The sequence below is a fragment of the Macrobrachium nipponense genome, chromosome 14 (genome assembly GCF_015104395.2).
Source record: "Macrobrachium nipponense isolate FS-2020 chromosome 14, ASM1510439v2, whole genome shotgun sequence".
Taxonomy (NCBI): Eukaryota; Metazoa; Arthropoda; class Malacostraca; order Decapoda; family Palaemonidae; genus Macrobrachium; species Macrobrachium nipponense.
The window spans coordinates 77,000,783-77,019,210 of record NC_087207.1 but is presented as its reverse complement, the minus strand read 5'-3'; the positions used below and the strand labels follow the sequence as shown (position 1 = coordinate 77,019,210).

The 18,428-nt window shown below is 36.8% G+C and overlaps 1 protein-coding gene across 1 annotated transcript in view; it reads left to right on the top strand.

Annotated features, from left to right (window-relative positions):
* The window catches only part of LOC135226596 (uncharacterized), a 281,929-nt gene that overhangs the window by 25,549 nt on the left and 237,952 nt on the right, over window positions 1-18,428 (top strand). Inside the window, 2 exon segments of the mRNA XM_064266291.1 lie at window positions 8,595-8,815; window positions 14,664-14,828. Of these exon segments, the coding sequence (XP_064122361.1) occupies window positions 8,595-8,815; window positions 14,664-14,828 (386 nt within the window).

Sequence of the window (18,428 nt, the reverse complement as noted above, 5' to 3'; positions counted from 1 at the left end):
AATAATAATAATAATAATAATAATAATAATACCATTGGTCAAACGTATAAGTCAGGTCAAATACATTGATCTTCTTAGAATATAACTGCAGATGCATAATATAAAGTTTTGTTCACGTTGGAAATTCTGTATTAAGTGCAGATTGTTCAAGTTTTTCTCTTCATCCTTATTAATGGAGAGACCTCTTGATAAATTGGAAAACTTCCTTAATGGAGGCGTTAATAAAAGGACGAAAGTTCATCTCGACATTTCCCCCTCAATCCAGAAACCCATTTTAGCTTCATTTTCCTTCCCTTTGAAAATGAGTAAGAGTCAAACCAACTCGGCATATGCATATGTATTTGCAGCGAAGACGTTAAGTGTATTTCTTAGTTTAACCAGACCACTGAGCTAATTAACAGCTCCCCTAGGGCTGGCCCGAGAAAGGAATTTGTAGTCTCCAGAAACAAATTCCTCTGATTCCACGTTGGCAGAGCGGGGAATCGAACTCGCGACTACCAAATCTGTAGAGAGTCTATTCACCTCAGAAAAGCGATAGCAAAGGGAAATTAAAAAGTGCTTTGCGTTATCCCCAGCGCAAGACCTTTCTTTCGTCTTAATCATTGTTCCCTTCCCAAGGGGGATTCGGTTTTTTCCTCCCTTGCCAACATATTCCCTTCCTCCTCAAAAATATTCCATCCCTTCCGATGGCATTGTTTTCTTTCCATCTGACTTTGCAGGACGTTGGGGGAAATCAGATTTCCTAGCCCTGTGGAGGTTTTGTTTATGTTGCTCTCTTTTTCTTGTCGTCATCAAATATAGAATAACGCGTGTGGCGCAGATAGAGACGGATATACACACACACACACACACGCACACACACACAACACACATATATATATATATATATATATATATATATAGATATATATATATATATATATATGTGTGTGTGTATATACCGGATGTTTCGAAATTAGAGGCGGCCCCCCTTCCACAGAACAAATGGAAAGTTATGAAGTTTTCTGCTATAGCCTATCTCCAAGTACATTATCTTAAGTTTCTATTAAGCTATTTTTCATTTTACATTTCTTGTATTTTCAGACTGAGTGACAGAGTTAGATACTGCCATGGCTAACGATGCGGAGGAAATCAAATGGATTGACCGAATCTGGGTTATAACCTTCAGAGAGGCCAGGAATGCTGCGTGATAGCTAAATGCATCCAAAGAGATGAATCCTATGTTAAAAGAAAATAAACTGGAACAAAAATCCATATGTCTTTAATCGTGAAAAGAGTGAGAATCTTGGAAGGCCTGAAGTCCTTTCTCAGGAGTCAAAAGACATCATAGCTGAGGCAGTGGGTAGACCAAGAAAGTCTTTACATAAATTGGTGCTTGAACTAGAAACAAAAATGGGGAAAGAAGAGAAGTTATAGTGCTGTATATCGTGAGTTGAGAAAATCTGGTATCAAGCCATTTCATGTTATCAGCAAGCCCAACATTACTCATCAACAGACAGAAGACTGTGCATGGTTTTATGGTTCGTTTCTTAAAGATTGGGATGAAGCGACTTTCATGTTGCCGCATCAGATGAATTCTTCATTTACACGGTCAGGAAGCCAAATCATAAAACTGACGTCATTTGGGCTGCAAAGTTGGATGATATCAGCGATGAAGTGTGCTGTTGCCAAGTTGTGAAATTTCCTGGATGTTTGGGAATTTTTCTCTGTTTCGCAGCCAAATTGTTAATGTGGACCATTAAAGAAAAAGGACAGTCATGGAATGGCGAATACTTCAGAGAAACTGTGCTTACTGGAGGAGTATTTCCTTTCCTCAAAGATCCTGAAAATGGTGGTTATCTGTTTTGAAGTAGTCAAATTTTTTGCATGATAATGGCACCATGGTTTCAAGGCTCTTCAGATACAGGAGCTGCTTCGAAACAGTGGTATCGATTTGTTTTCGTCAAGTAAATTTCCAGGTAGCTCCCCTGACCTTAATGTGTGTGAAAACATTGGTATATCTTAAAGGATCGTGTTGAAGCGCACACAGTGAACTATGATGGTATACCAAGCCTCGACGACCTGCAAAGAGAGGTGACTGAAATGCTCAGGGAAATGAAGTTTGAGTCTCAGCTTTTTTGTGATTTGCTGAAATCATACCCCTCAAGAATGCAGGCTGTGGTACAGGCAGATGGAGGCCACCCTATATATTAAATACTCAGAGAGAAACTTGAATAAATACCTGTTCTGAATTACTTTTGTTTTTGTCCATATCAATTTTAGTTTATGCTGTAGAGGGGGGTGAGTTGCTTTAATTTCAAAACACCCTGTGTATATATATATATATATATATATATATATATATATATATATATATATATATATATATATATATGAATACTTATCACATCACCGTGAATCACGGTGATGTGATAAGTATTCATAACAAGGATACGTTGGTCAAACACTCGAATCCGCTAGCATGGTTGAGGAGGTTTCATATTGATTCTAATTACGAAAACGCCGAGATCGACGGTGATTTGTAATGTTCAGAATCGATATAAACTTATAGCCTCTCTGCAGGCCGACTCGGTAGCGTCACTGTGCGTTTCTGATTTCATTTCCTGTCCACTGGACGGTGGTTCGATCCATGGGAGTACGAAATTATTATCAACTAAAAATTCCCTTCGGTACATATATTGAAAATATATCAACTCCGAGGTAGAGAAAATTAGATATTAAAGGACATTGTAGCTCATTTGATATATATATATATATATATATATATATTATATATATATATATATATATATATATATATATATATATATATATATATATATATATATATATATATATATATATATATATATATATATATATATATATATATTATATATATTTATATATACACAGTCTGTAGGAACTGCATTCAGTGTATGATTGAACTTAGTTAATTATTAATTTTCACTTATTCGGGGTGTAAACCTACAAACTACTTTATTGTTGTTGTAGTTGTTGGGGGATACGAAAGGTCTATGGAAAAGCCTAAAATGATCTGAAAAAGATGTTTCGCGTTGAGTTAAATGTACAAGAATTTTACAATAGGATGTTTATGATTTACTTGATAGAATGAAAATGTAAAAAATAAATAATGTGCTTGTTCAACAGTACGGAGCAAATATTTCCAATGAAATATAGCGTATTTATTTGAATTTCCGTTAGTGAAACAAGGCTCTGTTTGACACTTATTTTTTGACCCGCGCCTCGAATAAGCTGGTCGGATGTCACCTTGTATATTTGGTAAAGATATCACCAGTTGGGAATGACATTTTCTCTCAATTTTTTTTCTAAGTATATCATCAGAGTATAAGACGTTATGCAGCCAGCTCGAAGGTGATATATTTTCTTTTTAGGTTTACCTGATGAGCACCTGTCAGACACGTGCATAATTGCTTGTAATGAAGACTAGTAATTAGCGGCTTCGTGTAGTCGAGTCATTATAATTCCACGGTATATGTAGGAACTAACGAAGGCTTTAAAAGAACTTCATGTATATATACATACCACATATATATGTTTTGTATATATATATATATATATATATATATATGTATGTATGTATATAGATATATAAAATTCACGGCTGAATGAATACACATACACACAAATATATATATATATATATATATATATATATATATATATATATATACATAAAATTTTAATTTTTGTCACACAAATACATGATTTTTATATTCATAAATATAAAGCTTTTATTTATATATATATATATATATATATATATATATAATATAAATATATATTACGTCAGTTTATATGTATGTGTGTATGCATATATTGGCATATGCTTACCCATATATTTATTTTCTCTGTTTAGCCACAGCAGTCCATGAAACAATTGTTTGGAGAATGTTGAAAATAAGATGGAAGAAAGGTAATGTAAACGGAGGTACAGTAAAAGGAATGAAACGGGTTGTAGCCTGGGGCCGAAGGGTCGCTGCAAAGAACTTTTTAAGTAACGCGGTGCACTGGTGTTGGCGCCAGCTCCCTAGTTCTTCCGTGTTCCCAGTTGCTTCAGTTAATAAACAAAATCACCTGCTTACTTATGTGATATCTATGTGGTGTGTTTTTTATATATATGTTGAGGAACAATATTTACTTCACGGTGACAATTCATTGAAATTCCCCACCTAGTAAAGTACGCGACCTTCATCCTGTCAAAATTGGTTACCGTTTAAAGATTTCTGCCATTTAAAATTATAGCGCCAATTATACCCTGTTTACGCTTGTTACGTATCGAAGCACGGGATTGGTAGTCGACCGCTGTTGAGGCTCGCAACCTCTTTTAGCGCCTCAGCGGCGTGGTTGGTATGGTATTAGCGTCCCACCTCGGTGGTCGCGGGTTCGATTCTCGGCCATTCCATTGAGGAGTGAGAGATGTGTATTTCTGGTGATAGAAGTTCACTCTCGACGTGGTTCGGAAGTCACGTAAAGACGTTGGTCCCGTTGCTGAATAACCACTGGTTCCATGCAACGTTAAAGCACCATAGAAACAAACAAACAAACAAACAAGCAGCTTCATTATTATATCGGACAGAAAAGCAATACAGGAGGATTTCCAGCATTACATCCGATTGGCAAATAATGACCTATTTCCGAGGGCTGCACTAAACAAAATATCTTTTGTTCTGAATTTAGCTCTCTCTCTCTCTCTCTCTCTCTCTCTCTCTCTCTCTCTCTCTCTCTCAGAGCATGATCGGAAAAGATATAGCCTCGCTAAATTAGGAAATGCTTTTGACATTCTCATCAAGGAAATGCTGGTCAGCGACGGAGTAAAAGGAAAAGGGATTTTATTCTGGAATGAGATCACACGAATTTAATTGTCAAGAACTGGGGCTGGATGTCAGGAGAACTTTTCCATCTTTTCGAAATTAAGTCATGACGTTGGAAAAGTGTTGGGGGCGGGGGAAGACGAGTGACGTCCCTGACATACGAGAGGGGAAAAGTAAAGGGGGAAAGGAAGAAGAAGACGAAGAAGAGAGGAGGAAGTGAGGGGAACAAGTAAATTGAAATGGAGTTTCGTTGCAGAAAATCTGGGGACTCTATGATATTTTGTTGACATGATGCGAGTCTTTGGAGAATTTTGCGAAAATAACCCTCATATGTAACTATGTATTTAATTATACCTTGACATATCAATCATGACTTTGTTTTTAAGGTTGATTCTGATACCCTAATGCACACCGAAGCTGTTTGTGAAGATTAACAGATATTCATTTTCACAAAATGGGAGAACGAATCATTGCAACAGCAGAAGCAACATTTGAAAACCATCCTTGATTTCAGCGCCGGGAATAATGTCACCGATGAATAGCTGAAACAGCATTTGTACCGGAACAATCCCCTAGGGAAGATCAAACACGACGAGTCTACGTTTACCAAGAACATAGATAGTGGCATTATGAAATTTCTTATATACTTCTTAATTACTGAAAAGCAGTGTCAGAATTTAAACTATTTTTATAGTGACTTGAAAGCAAACTTTTAGGAGTCTAAGGCCCCGTCCACACGGCCGAGCTTTGCTCGACGAACTTTGTTCGATGTGACGTCAGAAGCGGAGAAACAGGGGACGAGGTTCTGACTTTTCTCGCTGTTTCTCCGCTTCTGACGTCACATAGGACAAAGCTCGACCGTGTGGACGGGGCCTTAGAGAATCACATCACTGCAGGCTGCAGGGATCAAGACTGATGAATACCTGAAACAGCAGAGGTACCAGAACAGTACCCTAAGGGAAAATTTCTTATATGCATATTAATTACTGGAAAACAGGTGTCAGAATTTTAGGTACCTTTTGTAGTGATTTGGAAGCAAACTTCTGAGGAACTTAAGTGATGAAGGCTTTCAGGTTATCTGTCGTCACATTCTCATATGCATATTAATTACTGAAAAACAGGTGTCAGAATTTAAGGTACCTTTTGTAATAATTTGGAAGCAAACTTCTGAGGAATATGAGTGAATCACAGCACTCCACTGTAGGGATGAAGGCTTTCAGGTTATCTGTCGACACAACCGTCAGGGTCACTGACGTAGGCGACGAAGCATCTGTTGCCTAAGGAACGAGACAGTGGGAATCAAAAGCTGAAAATGAAAATATTGAGTTCAAGTGAAATTGACTCTGAAATTCTTTTATTAAACCAGTGGGAAACTGGCCTCTGGGTTTTCCCTGCCTCAGCTGTGCCGGTTCGCTGGGTCATTTTAACAACTCGGTGGAAAAGACGAAAAACACTGCAGTTCGTTAGGACTTTTATGAACAGGATTTGCAGTATTCGCAGTAAAAAGAGTAAATTATATTTTTATTCAAATAGAATATATATATGTATATATATCTATCTATGTATATATACATACATATATATATATATATATATATATATATATATATATATATGTATATATATCTATCTATCTATCTATATATATATATATATATATATATATATATATATATATATATATATACATATATATATATACACTTTTAAGGCATAGTTTTTCTCTTATACAATTTTCGTTAAAAGCAATTGTTTTAGTATCATCAATAAGTTTCTTGCGTTATCTTCATACCGACGAAGTTTTTCAATAAATGGAAGAAGGAAGTCTGCGTATTTTTCAACAGAAATTGACGAACGAGAATCGGAAAAAAACTTCGTCCTTATGAAGATACCTTGCAAGAAACTTATTGATGACCACTAAAGCAATTGCTTTCAACGAATATATATATATATATATATATATATATATATATATATATATATATATATATATATATATATAAATATATAAATATATATCCAAGTTCATTCTTGACGTCGAATGGAAGCCATGTTAACGTGATCCAACCTCTATTGTAATCAGGTCATGTTGCTCGTTTTTCAATTATGGAGCTGTCGTTGTTCCGCTTTATCCCCTATTATAATTGAACTAAAATGAACTTTCTCTACGGACAAACAAGCTTTTCCTACTCTCTCTCTCTCTCTTTCTCTCTCTCTCTCTCTCTCTCTCTCTCTCTCTCTCTCTCTCTCTCTCTTCGAGCTCCCGAGTAAAGCCAAGTCCTCCAAAGATCATATGGATGATGAATTGGTCTGTCTTTTTACTCACTTTAATCTTTTACTTTTATCTCCCACTGACTGTCGATTACCCATTCAAGTATTGGCCAGACCTAACTGCTTAATTTCACATATCGCTGCTCCCTTCCCCTCCCGTATGCATGTTATTCAGACATCCGAGCATCCGACTGGTTTTATTCTGTACTGTTTATAAGCAGTGAAATAATATTTACGTTTTACGAGTTAAAACGGGCATATGAGAAGTATTTCTTGAATTCCTTCAGCGTTTTTATTTTATGAATTGAAATATGTATTAAAACCAATTCTTCATGGCAGAGAGTGTTCACAGAAATCATTTACCAATTTTATTTTATATTAAGTAACGAGGCGTTATCCGACCCCCAGCTTAATCGGGGCGCGTGCTAAAATCTACGGTCAAATAGCACGTTGGTTCACCAACGAAAATTGAAAATAATACGCCCTGTTTTATTTTAAGTAAATAAGTTGTCTGTACAGCTGAACATTCACATTATTTATTTTTTAATTATTCATTCTAATAAATAAATCATAACTATCTTATTCTAAAATTCATATATCTTTAACTCAACGCGGAACACCTTTTTCAGAACTTTTTAGGTTTTTACGTACACCTTTCCTAACTGCCCCCAACAAGAATAACAACAACAAAAATAACAAAGTATTTTGTAGGCTTACTCTCCGAGTAAGTAAAAAGATTCAGTGACAGTATTTTCACTTTACTCTGGCAACTTTTCCTTTTGGGTGAGAGTACGAACAAAGTTCCCGTTAATGAGTGAGACAGCTCAAGTAAGTGGCTTTTCGTTTCTCCCTCTCCTCTCTCGTCGTCATCTTCTCTACTCGCCATTCTTCATCTCTCTCTCTCTCTCTCTCTCTGTGGTAACATCACATCACCTTTAACTGAAGATTATTGCCGCGCTAAGATTCACGCTGAGGAACTATATGAAGAGGTATTCAATAAGAAATTCAGGAAAGCTGTTGTTAGAATTATAATTATCATTATTATTTTAAAAATAGTGGCAGTTTTCAACGAATTAATCTTATGCAGGGTCTTTTCAATTCTTCTGATAATTCGTTTTTCTGACTCAGCTAGGTTGTTGAGTAAAATTCCAATATTCTTATTTGTCATAATTAGGATGTTTGTCAAAAATATTTTTAGATTCGTTGAAAACTGCCATTATTTTATACAAAACGTGTATCAAAGAAGGTCTGCTCCCTGCATATATTATTATTATTATTATTATTATTATTATTATTATTATTATTATTATTATTATTATTATTAGAATTCCAATATTAATATTTAGATTCGTTGAAAACTGCCATTATTTTCAACAAAACGTGTATCAAAGAAGGTCTGCTCCCTGCATATATATTAATTATTATTATTATTTTATTATTATTATTATTATTATTATTATTATTATTGTTTCTGTTGTTGTTTTGCAGCAAACGCTGCCGGAAGAGCTCGTTGGTGGATGGGCTTCTTCTTGCGATCTACCGCCACGAAAGGAGACCCAGCAGCGTAGGGGCAGAGTCTGATACCCTGACGGAACACTCCACGACCTCCGATACCCCGTACTACCAGGGGTCCTCCCACCACCGCCCCGCCTTCAGCAGTCAGGCTCGTTCGGGCGTCACCCACAGGAAATCTCGGCTAATCACTAAAAGTAAGTCTGTAACGTGTCTGAAAGTTCAGTAAGTCTGTAAGGTGTATAGAAAGTAACTCTGTAAAGTGTCCCAAAAGTAAGTCTGTAAAGTGTCTCAAAAGTAAGTCTGTACATTTTCTGAAAAGTAAGTCTGTGAAGTGTCTCAAAAGTAAGTCTGTACATTTTCTGAAAAGTCATTCTGTGAAGTGTCTGAAATTGAAGTCTGTAAAGTGTCTCAAAAGTAAGTCTGTACATTTTCTGAAAAGTAAGTCTGTGAAGTGTCTGAAATTGAAGTCTGTAAAGTGTCTCAAAAGTAAGTCTCTACATTTTCTGAAAAGTAATTCAGTGAAGTGTCTGAAATTGAAGTCTGTAAAGTGTCTCTAAAGTAAGTCTGTACATTTTCTGAAAAGTAAGTCTGTGAAGTGTCTGAAATTGAAGTCTGTAAAGTGTCTCAAAAGTAAGTCTGTACATTTTCTGAAAAGTAAGTCTGTGAAGTGTCTGAAACTGAAGTCTGTAAAGTGTCTCAAAAGTAAGTCTGTACATTTTCTGAAAAGTAAGTCTGTGAATGTCACTAAGTCTGTAAAGTCTAAAAGTAAGTGTACATTTTCTGAAAAGTCATTCTGTGAAGTGTTTGAAATTGAAGTCTGTAAAGTGTCTCAAAAGTAAGTCTGTACATTTTCTGAAAAGTAAGTCTGTGAAGTGTCTGAAATTGAAGTCTGTAAAGTGTCTCAAAAGTAAGTCTGTACATTTTCTGAAAAGTAAGTCTGTGAAGTGTTTGAAATTGAAGTCTGTAAAGTGTCTCTAAAGTAAGGCTGTACATTTTCTGAAAAGTAAGTCTGTGAAGTGTCTGAAATTGAAGTCTGTAAAGTGTCTCAAAAGTAAGTCTGTACATTTTCTGAAAAGTAAGTCTGAAGTGCTGAGACTGAAGTATGTAAAGAAATCTCAAAAGTAAGTCTGTACATTTTCTGAAAAGTATTCTGTGAAGGTGTTTGAAATTGAAGTCTGTAAAGTGTCTCAAAAGTAAGTCTCTACATTTCTGAAAAGTAAGTCTGTGAAGTGTCTGAAATTGAAGTCTGTAAAGAGTCTCAAAGTAATCTGTACATTTTTCTGAAAAGTAAGTCTGTGAAGTGTTTGAAATTGAAGTCTGTAAAGTGTCTCTAAAGTAAGGCTGTACATTTTCTGAAAAGTAAGTCTGTGAAGTGTCTGAAATTGAAGTCTGTAAAGTGTCTCAAAAGTAAGTCTGTACATTTTCTGAAAAGTAATTCAGTGAAGTGTCTGAAATTGAAGTCTGTAAAGTGTCTCAAAAGTAAGTCTGTACATTTTCTGAAAAGTCATTCTGTGAAGTGTCTGAAATTGAAGTCTGTAAAGTGTCTCAAAAGTTTGTAAAGTTTCTTTGAAAAGTAAGTCTGTAAAGTATCTGAAAAGTAAGTCTGTAAAGTGTCTGAAAAGTAAGTCTGTAAAGTGTCTCAATAGTAAGTCTGTACATTTTCTGAAAAGTAATGCTGTGAAGTGTCTGAAAATCAAGTCTGTATAGTTTCTGAAAAGTAATTTCTCTGGTGTCTGAAAATGAAGTCTCTAAAGTGTCTGAAAGGTAAAGTCTCTCGGTAGCCTTGATAATACGTTGTAGCGGCTGTACAGAAAACTTAACTGCGACGAAAAAACTTCGGCGCATTATTTTTCTTGTTTATTCATCTTGAGTCGGATTTTATTTATATTCAAATTTCGTTTTCGTATCACCATTATTCAGCAGCGTCTATCGAACCCTTATTCAAGTACTTCAGATAATTTGAGAAAAACGAGGGCTAAAATTATCGCCTTTTTTACTCCCCCCCACCACCCATTCTCTCTCTCTCTCTCTCTCTCTCTCTGTGTGTGTGTGTGCGCGCGCCATGTACTTTCTTATAGGACGAATAGGGAAGATACCTACTTATATATCCTTACATGCTTGCATTGCTTAGATAGTTTAATTCCGTACGCGCACTCTCTCTCTCTCTCTCTCTCTCTCTCTCTCTCTCTCTCTCTAATTTTCAGTGTCATTAAACTGTTGTTTCCGAAGGGAATTGGCTATCTGTCTATCCATCTATCCATTTCCTATTTCCAAAGGAAATTTGCTTGTCCTGTTGTTCGTTCTCTCTCTCTCTCTCTGTCGTGAGTTACTGTTGGAGTTGTATATTATTATTATTATTATTATTATTATTATTAGTTATTATATTATTATTATTATTATTATTTTATATGATGATATATATATACATATATACTATATGTGTGTGTATGAACTTAGTTGCAAAAAGGATTAACTCTCTGTCGTGTGTTACTGTTGAAGTTTTGTGTGTGTATGTGTGTATATATATATATATATATTATATATATATATATATATATATATATATATATATATATATATAATGTGTTTGTGTGTGTGTGTGTGACCGTATGAACTTAGTTGCAAAAAGGATTAACTCTCTCTCTCTCTCTCTCTCTCTCTCTCTCTCTCTCTCTCTCCTAAATGAGCCTGATAGTACCCCTCGATGGCGGAAAATCCAAGTGCAGTGACCCACACAATTTGATTAGACTTGAACGGGTCTGCGCGATTAAGTTGAATAAGCTGTTAATAAGGTAATTTAGGCGGAGATGGGGAAGTTAAAACTCTATTAAAACCTCGTAAATCATCTCCGTCAAGCTAAGTACAACGTCGTTGATTTATTAGTTACATAATTCTCATGACCTCCTCTGGCTCCTTCCTAATCAGCGCCATGATATTCTTTGGAAGCGTCAATTCGAGGTCAGTGGACCCTTTGGTGGACTTGTTCCATATGAATAGGGTTCATCTGCCTAATTATAATAATAATATTCTTTGGAAGCTTGAATTTCATGTCATTGGCCTCTGTGGTGGACTTGTTCCATTCATATAGGGTTTATCTGCTGAATAATAATAATAATAATAATAATAGGAAGTAGACCCTCTCTCAAGCATACTTTATTTTCTGAAACATTTTCTGAAACTGTAGAAAAAAATTTATTAAAGACCATACACAATTTATTCTAAAATTTAAAAGCCAAAAAATTGTAGAATACTTTGTATTACGACGTATCAAAAAATAAAAAAAATATTGATATTTATATCTGTAGAATTAAATATGCTAAAAATTATGAGCAATTTAAAAAACTAGGCGTGAACCGACTTCCAGCTTACTCGAGGTGCATGCTAAAATCTACGGTCAAATAGAGCGTTGTTTCACCAATGAAAATTAAGATAAATACGCTATCTTTTATTAGAAATAATTTCTCGGTACTGTATAACATGCACATTATCTATTTTTTACATTTTCATTCTAATAAATAAATCATAAATATCTTATCCTAAAATTCCTGTATCTTTAACTCAACGCGAAAACACCTTTTTCAGACCTTTTTAAGCTTTTCCATCGACCTTTCCTACCTCCCCAACAAGAACAAAAGCAGCAAGAATGACAACAACAACGACACCAACAAAGTAGTTTGTAGGCTAACTTCCCGAGTAAGCGAAAAATGCCATTAATTTTATGCGGAGCATAAATACACCACGGGAGACGTAAACCTTTGCACATAATTCATGCAGCTTAACAGCCATCATTTAAGCCCACAGAATTACCAGGTAGCAAATTCATATCCTCCGCGCAGTTTGCAATCCTGATTTAATGCGTCTATCCAGATCCGGGGTAAAAAATGGAAGCCTCGGATTATACAAACCTCTGCTTAGTCATGTAGTTCCCGCAGCTGTGATGATCTAAGACTATCGTCCACTTGAATGATTAGGCACCAAGACTAGGAAGTGGTTGAGGGAACGGCCTTATGATTATATATAGTTCTTAAGGTTACAAAAAGATATTTGTTCGTTATTTTGTAATCATAATTTCATTAAATTCACTGACAGAGAAACAAGTTCGATGCACATCTTTTCTTTTTTAGTTTTGTCATGTTAAGTCAGTTTGGGTATGGTCAGTACTCGAATAGGTGATCAGCCAGTGGACGTTATACTGCGTAGGATGATGAGCTCCCACAACCAGTGGCGAGGGGAAAGGAAAGGGTCAACGTGGGCATGATCCCAGCATCCTCACACCAAAGATTAGTTCTTGGACCTGTAGCCTGCCATGAACCTTGAGAATTTGGCATGAAGGTCATCGAGTTCTGACAAGAAGAAGATATGGTTTAGTGTATTTTGTACATTTAGTCATTTGTCTTACGATTCAGAGTGATTACATCCACTCACCCATTTCACAGAGCCTCCTCCTCCTCCTCCTCCTCCTCCTCCTCCCCGGCCAAATAGAAGATCCCCTTTAGTTCCTAAGCACTCGAGCCATCCTGGAGAGGAACTTGCGATGCACAATTTTCGGTTTTTCTTTTCTTTCTTTTTTTTTTCTCTTTAAGCGGTATTTTCCTCTCGCCGTGTTTCACTTTTTGTGTTCAGTTACCAAGCCAGCGAAGAGCTACTTTAGATAGTCGGTTCTTTGCGGACAGCTTTGGTAGATGTTGTCTTGGACTAAATACTGTGAAGGTCATTAGTTTTCATCTTTAGTAGCTTCAGATTTCCATAGCGTTATCTTTTTTCGTTTACTCGAGGAGTAAGCTTACAACCTAATTTGTTGTTGTTGTTCTTGTTTGGGGGAAATAAAGCCTAAAAAGGTCAGAAATGTGTTTCGCGTTGAGTTACAGATACAGGAATTTTAGGATAGGATATTTATGATTTATACATTAGAATGAAAATGATTTATTTATCAGAATGAAAATGTAGAAAATAATGTGCATGTTAAACAGTACACAACAATTCTTTCCAATAAAATATGATGTATTAATGTAAATATAGCGTATTTATTTTAATTTCCGTCGGTGAAACTAGGCTCTATTCGACCGTAGATTTTAGCTCGCCCAAGAGTAATCTGGAGGTCGGATCGGATTTTTTATTTATTTATTTATTTTTTAATTTTGTTTTTTTTTAAGCAGGTAACGAAAAGCCGAGCATTTGTTGAATTCTATTTAATTAGCTCTTTGGGAAGACTCGTCTCGTCAAAAGAACGGCCGGGCGCAGGATGTACATTGTATCGTTCTTGTTAATTAATTTTGTGTTAAGGGATGAAAGGAATAAAGAGTAGCAGGGGCCAAAGCGCCTTTCCCCCTTAATGAGTTAGTGCCGTCAGTGCACCTCAAGCAGTGCACTGTAGGCATTACTTAAGGTTCTTTGCTCTACCTCCTGCCATAGTCTCTTTCATCCATCTTACTGTCCACCCTCTCTAACACTCGATTCGTACTGCAACTGCTTTGAAGTTTCCTCCTGTGACACCTTTCAAACCTTTTACTGTCAGTTTCCGTTTCAGCGCTGAATGACCTCATAGGTCTCAGCGCTTGGCCTTTGGCCTAAATTCTAGATTCAGTTCAGTTCAAAGCCTCTTTCTTAGAAATGACTCCTCATTCCAAAATGCGTTCTCTTGCTGAAAAGACCTGTTTAATAGAATGTAGAACTTAGGCTAAAGGCCAAGCTCTGGGACCGCTGAGGTCATTCTAGCGCTGAAAGGGAAATTGAGAGTAGAGAGGCTTGCAAGGTGCTACAGGAGGGAATCCTCGCAGTTCCACTGTGAGACAAGTGTTAGAGAGGATGGAAAGTCAGATGAGAGAAAGAAAATGAACGGAGATACGGTAAAAGGAATGAAAGGAGTTACTGCTAGGGGTCGAGTGGTCGCTGCATAGAACCTCAAGCAATGCCTACGGTGCACTGCATGAGGTACACTGATGGCACTATCTCCTTACCGGGGTAAAAGACCTTTAGAATATTAGTGTTGTTTTTCGTTGGAGCGCTTTCATTTTCTTTCTTTCTCGCTCTCGTCCTCCGCAGGTAACGAGGAGCTGCGACAGCTGGTCTGTTCTCTGCAGACGGCTCTCGGTGGGAAGTGCGCCCTCTTGCTCAAGGAACTGAAGAAGAAGGACCGTCTCAGACTTCGGAGGGACCAGCAGAATGACGTCATCACCGCCGTCTTGCACGCCCTGTCCGAGAAGAGAAGTAAGTTTTTTTTACAGTGAGATTGGTTTCTTTCGTGTTCGCCTTTCTGGTCGTGTTTGGTTGATTGGTCAATTGCGCGTTGATGCTTAATTAACCGAGTGTAATTATGAATTCAAATCAAACACTCGGGGATATGATGTCCGTTGTATTACCACACTAAATTTTCCCGTAAATTTTGATATCCGGAAAAGGGCAGTCTGCCTGCCTCGTGCGAGCGATTTAGGATTGTGCATTTTCCCTGTTTTATTATTACTGAATTTATTCATCGATTTCCTTATTTATCCGCTTCCTCGTTCATTTTAAATTCATTGAACAAGCCAAGGCTCGTCAGGATTTGTCTTCAGTTATGTCAAGATCGCTTTTATTTTCGTTTTAATTTTAATTTTTTACCTGAACGATATATTGCTCTTGTTGCTGTTATTGTTGCTGGGAATCGTGGAAATTATTAAAGGGACAACGAACTTACTGATGATTCATTGGTATAATTATGGTGAACACATGACTGCCGAAAGTCAACGCATAAAAACTTGAAATGTTTTTAAAAATGGTCTTGGTTATTTTACTTTTGATTATTATCGAGGGTTTTCTCTTGGTCGTTCGAGAATGTTTCATCATTCGAAAGATTCTGATTTTGATGTTTATGAGGAACTATGACCTAATAAAATATAGAAATAAATTCATAATAAAAGCACGAAGACTGTAGTGTTTAATGACCTTTAAAACAAAATTGTAAAAAGTTACTGGACTTATTCTGAATTGTAAAATACCTTTTTATTATGTATGCATGGAAGCATGAGTAAATGTATTTATTGCGTGTGTGTTCCCGTAGGAAAGAAAGCATATGCTTTTGTGCCGTTTTTAATTCAACATTTGATTTATTCAGCATCAGACTGAATGACGTATTTGGTCCCACCAGTGTGCTTGGCCTCTGGCCTAGTCCTGGCATTTAAATCTAATCCTTCTGGCTAGCCCTATGAGAGCTGAAAGTCAGCTCAGTGGTCTGGTTAAACTACTTTTATAATAATAATTATCATTCGAGGAGAAATATTGATATTTTGACATTTTCCGTTCGGCGTTATGTTATTTTAAATACAGTTAGGAAACTGACGCGCCACAAAAAGCACCTAGAGCAACAATTTTGTGACCGGAATAAAGTTTTCATTGAGATGAATTCGACCTCGATCAAAATACCCCGGCAAAACAGCTCTCTGCAGAAGTTGTTGGACTAAAGTTTTCAGGGAGGCAAAAGTTAGAATGTATGGAGTTGGCTGTTTGGCAAACTTTTCCTAATACGAACGCCGTGAGAATATCGAATGTGAATGAAAAAAAAAAAAAAAAAAAAAAGTCGAGAAATGATGTCGTGGAAATATTCGATCTGGGCAGAGGAATTGTGCGTTAGGGTGGCACAGGTTCCTTTCTCCCCCGTCTTTGACTCCCATACACAGCTGGGTCAGCCACGAGCGAGACTCGAACTCCATTTTAGGCTTCGTAAACGCCAACTCGGTGCTAATAATTAACTAACATAGTGGTGGCGTTCGCTCAACAACGCCTTACTTCTTGCCTCCCTCGAAACTTAAATTCCACAACTTCTACAGAGTCACTTTTGGAGGATTAGACACATCAAATTCATCTCAATAATTACCTCACTATAGTGGCACTATCACTCCTCCATGGAGGGAAAACTTTAGGTGGCCAGGATTGCAAAAATGTCCAGGTTAGGATTCTAAGTCTTGGGGAAAATAGAAGTAGAAGAGAGCCCCAAAGCTTGGTATCAGAGAGATAGGAAAAATGCACTGAATAGAACATTCCACCTACGATCGAAATCACCGAATAAATAAATAAAAAAAAAGTTGGTTACAAAAACTGTGTCCTCAAGATCAACAGAACATTGCCCGAAATAATACCTGTAAGAAAGAGACAAGGAATACACTAGCAAGATTAGACGAACTACATCGTGGAAGAGGATGAAACTAAGTATGAGACACTGTGACAGTCGAAAGTCTTGATTGTCTTAGAAAGGGATAGTATATGTGACATGGGAAAAGTGAAGACTTTTTTCTTAATTTTATCATTAATCTAGAAGTAGTTTTTTGGGGAGAATTAAAAAAACAAGACAAGAATATTTTTACCTTTTGCGTTGTTGCTAGAAGGTCTTGATATAGAACAAACATTAAGAATATATTTACTTTGGCAACCGTAGCAAGAAGTTTGTGATATAGAACACCATTTATTTTAAATATTGATTAGAGTTAAACGTTTTGTTTGTTTATGTCTGAAGCCTTCTACGATCTTTATATTGTTATCGAATTGCTTCAAGTGATCGTCTCCATTTCCATCAAATTCTATTAGTTTCGTAATTATGTGTTTCTAGGTATTTATTTATCTATTTGCGTATTTCTTCCTTTATTATTGATTGGTTGTTCTTTGGTTTTGTATTGATAGCGTTTTAGTATACATCTCTTAGCTCTGATTTTCTTTTTCTTTTTAGGAGCCTAATAATAATAATAATAATAATAATAGCACAATGCGCAACTGGAATACAATACTCACAAGCTCGGGAATAAGACTTGCAGTGGTTAATATCAGGAGAGGGATCTTCCAGGGCGACTCACTGTCCCCACTACTCTTCGTAGTAGCCATGATTCCCATGAGAAAAGTACTGCAGAAGATGGATGCTGGGTATCAACTCAAGAAAAGAGGCAACAGAATTAACCATCTGATGTTCATGGACGACATCACGCTGTGTGGTAAGAGCATCAAGGAAATAGATACCCTAATCCAGACTGTAAGGATTGTATCTGGGTTCATCAGGATGGAGTTCGGAATAGAAAAATGTGCCTTAGTCAACATACAAAACGGCAAAGTAACAAGGACTGAGGGGATAAAGCTACCAGATGGGAACACCATCAAACACAGAGATGAGACGGGATACAAATACCTGGGAATAATGGAAGGATGGGATATAAAACACCAAGAGATGAAGGACACGATCAGGAAAGAATATATGCTGAGACTCAAGGCGATACTCAAGTCAAAACTCAACGCCGGAAATAAGATAAAGCCATAAACACATGGGCAGTGCCAGTAATCAGATACAGCGCAGTAATAGTGGAATGGCCGAAGGCAGAACTTCGCAGCATAGACCAGAAAACGAAGAAACATCTGACAATACACAAAGCAACACACCCAAGAGCAAATACGGACAGACTACACATAACACGAAAGGAAGGAGGGAGAGGACTACTAAGCATAGAGGACTGCGTCAACATCGAGAACAGAACACTGGGGCAATATATGAAAACCAGTGAAGACGAGTGGCTAAAGAGTGCATGGGAAGAAGGACTGATAAAAGTAGACGAAGACCCACAAATATACAGAGACAGGAGAATGACAAACAGAACAGAGGAATGGCACAACAAACCAATGCACGGGCAATACATGAGACAGACTAAAGAACTGGCCAGCGATGACACGTGGCAGTGGCTACTGAGGGGAGAGCTAAAGAAGGAAACTGAAGGAATGATAACAACGGCACAAGATCAGGCCCTAAGAACCAGATATATTCAAAGAACGATAGATGAAAATAACATCTCTCCCATA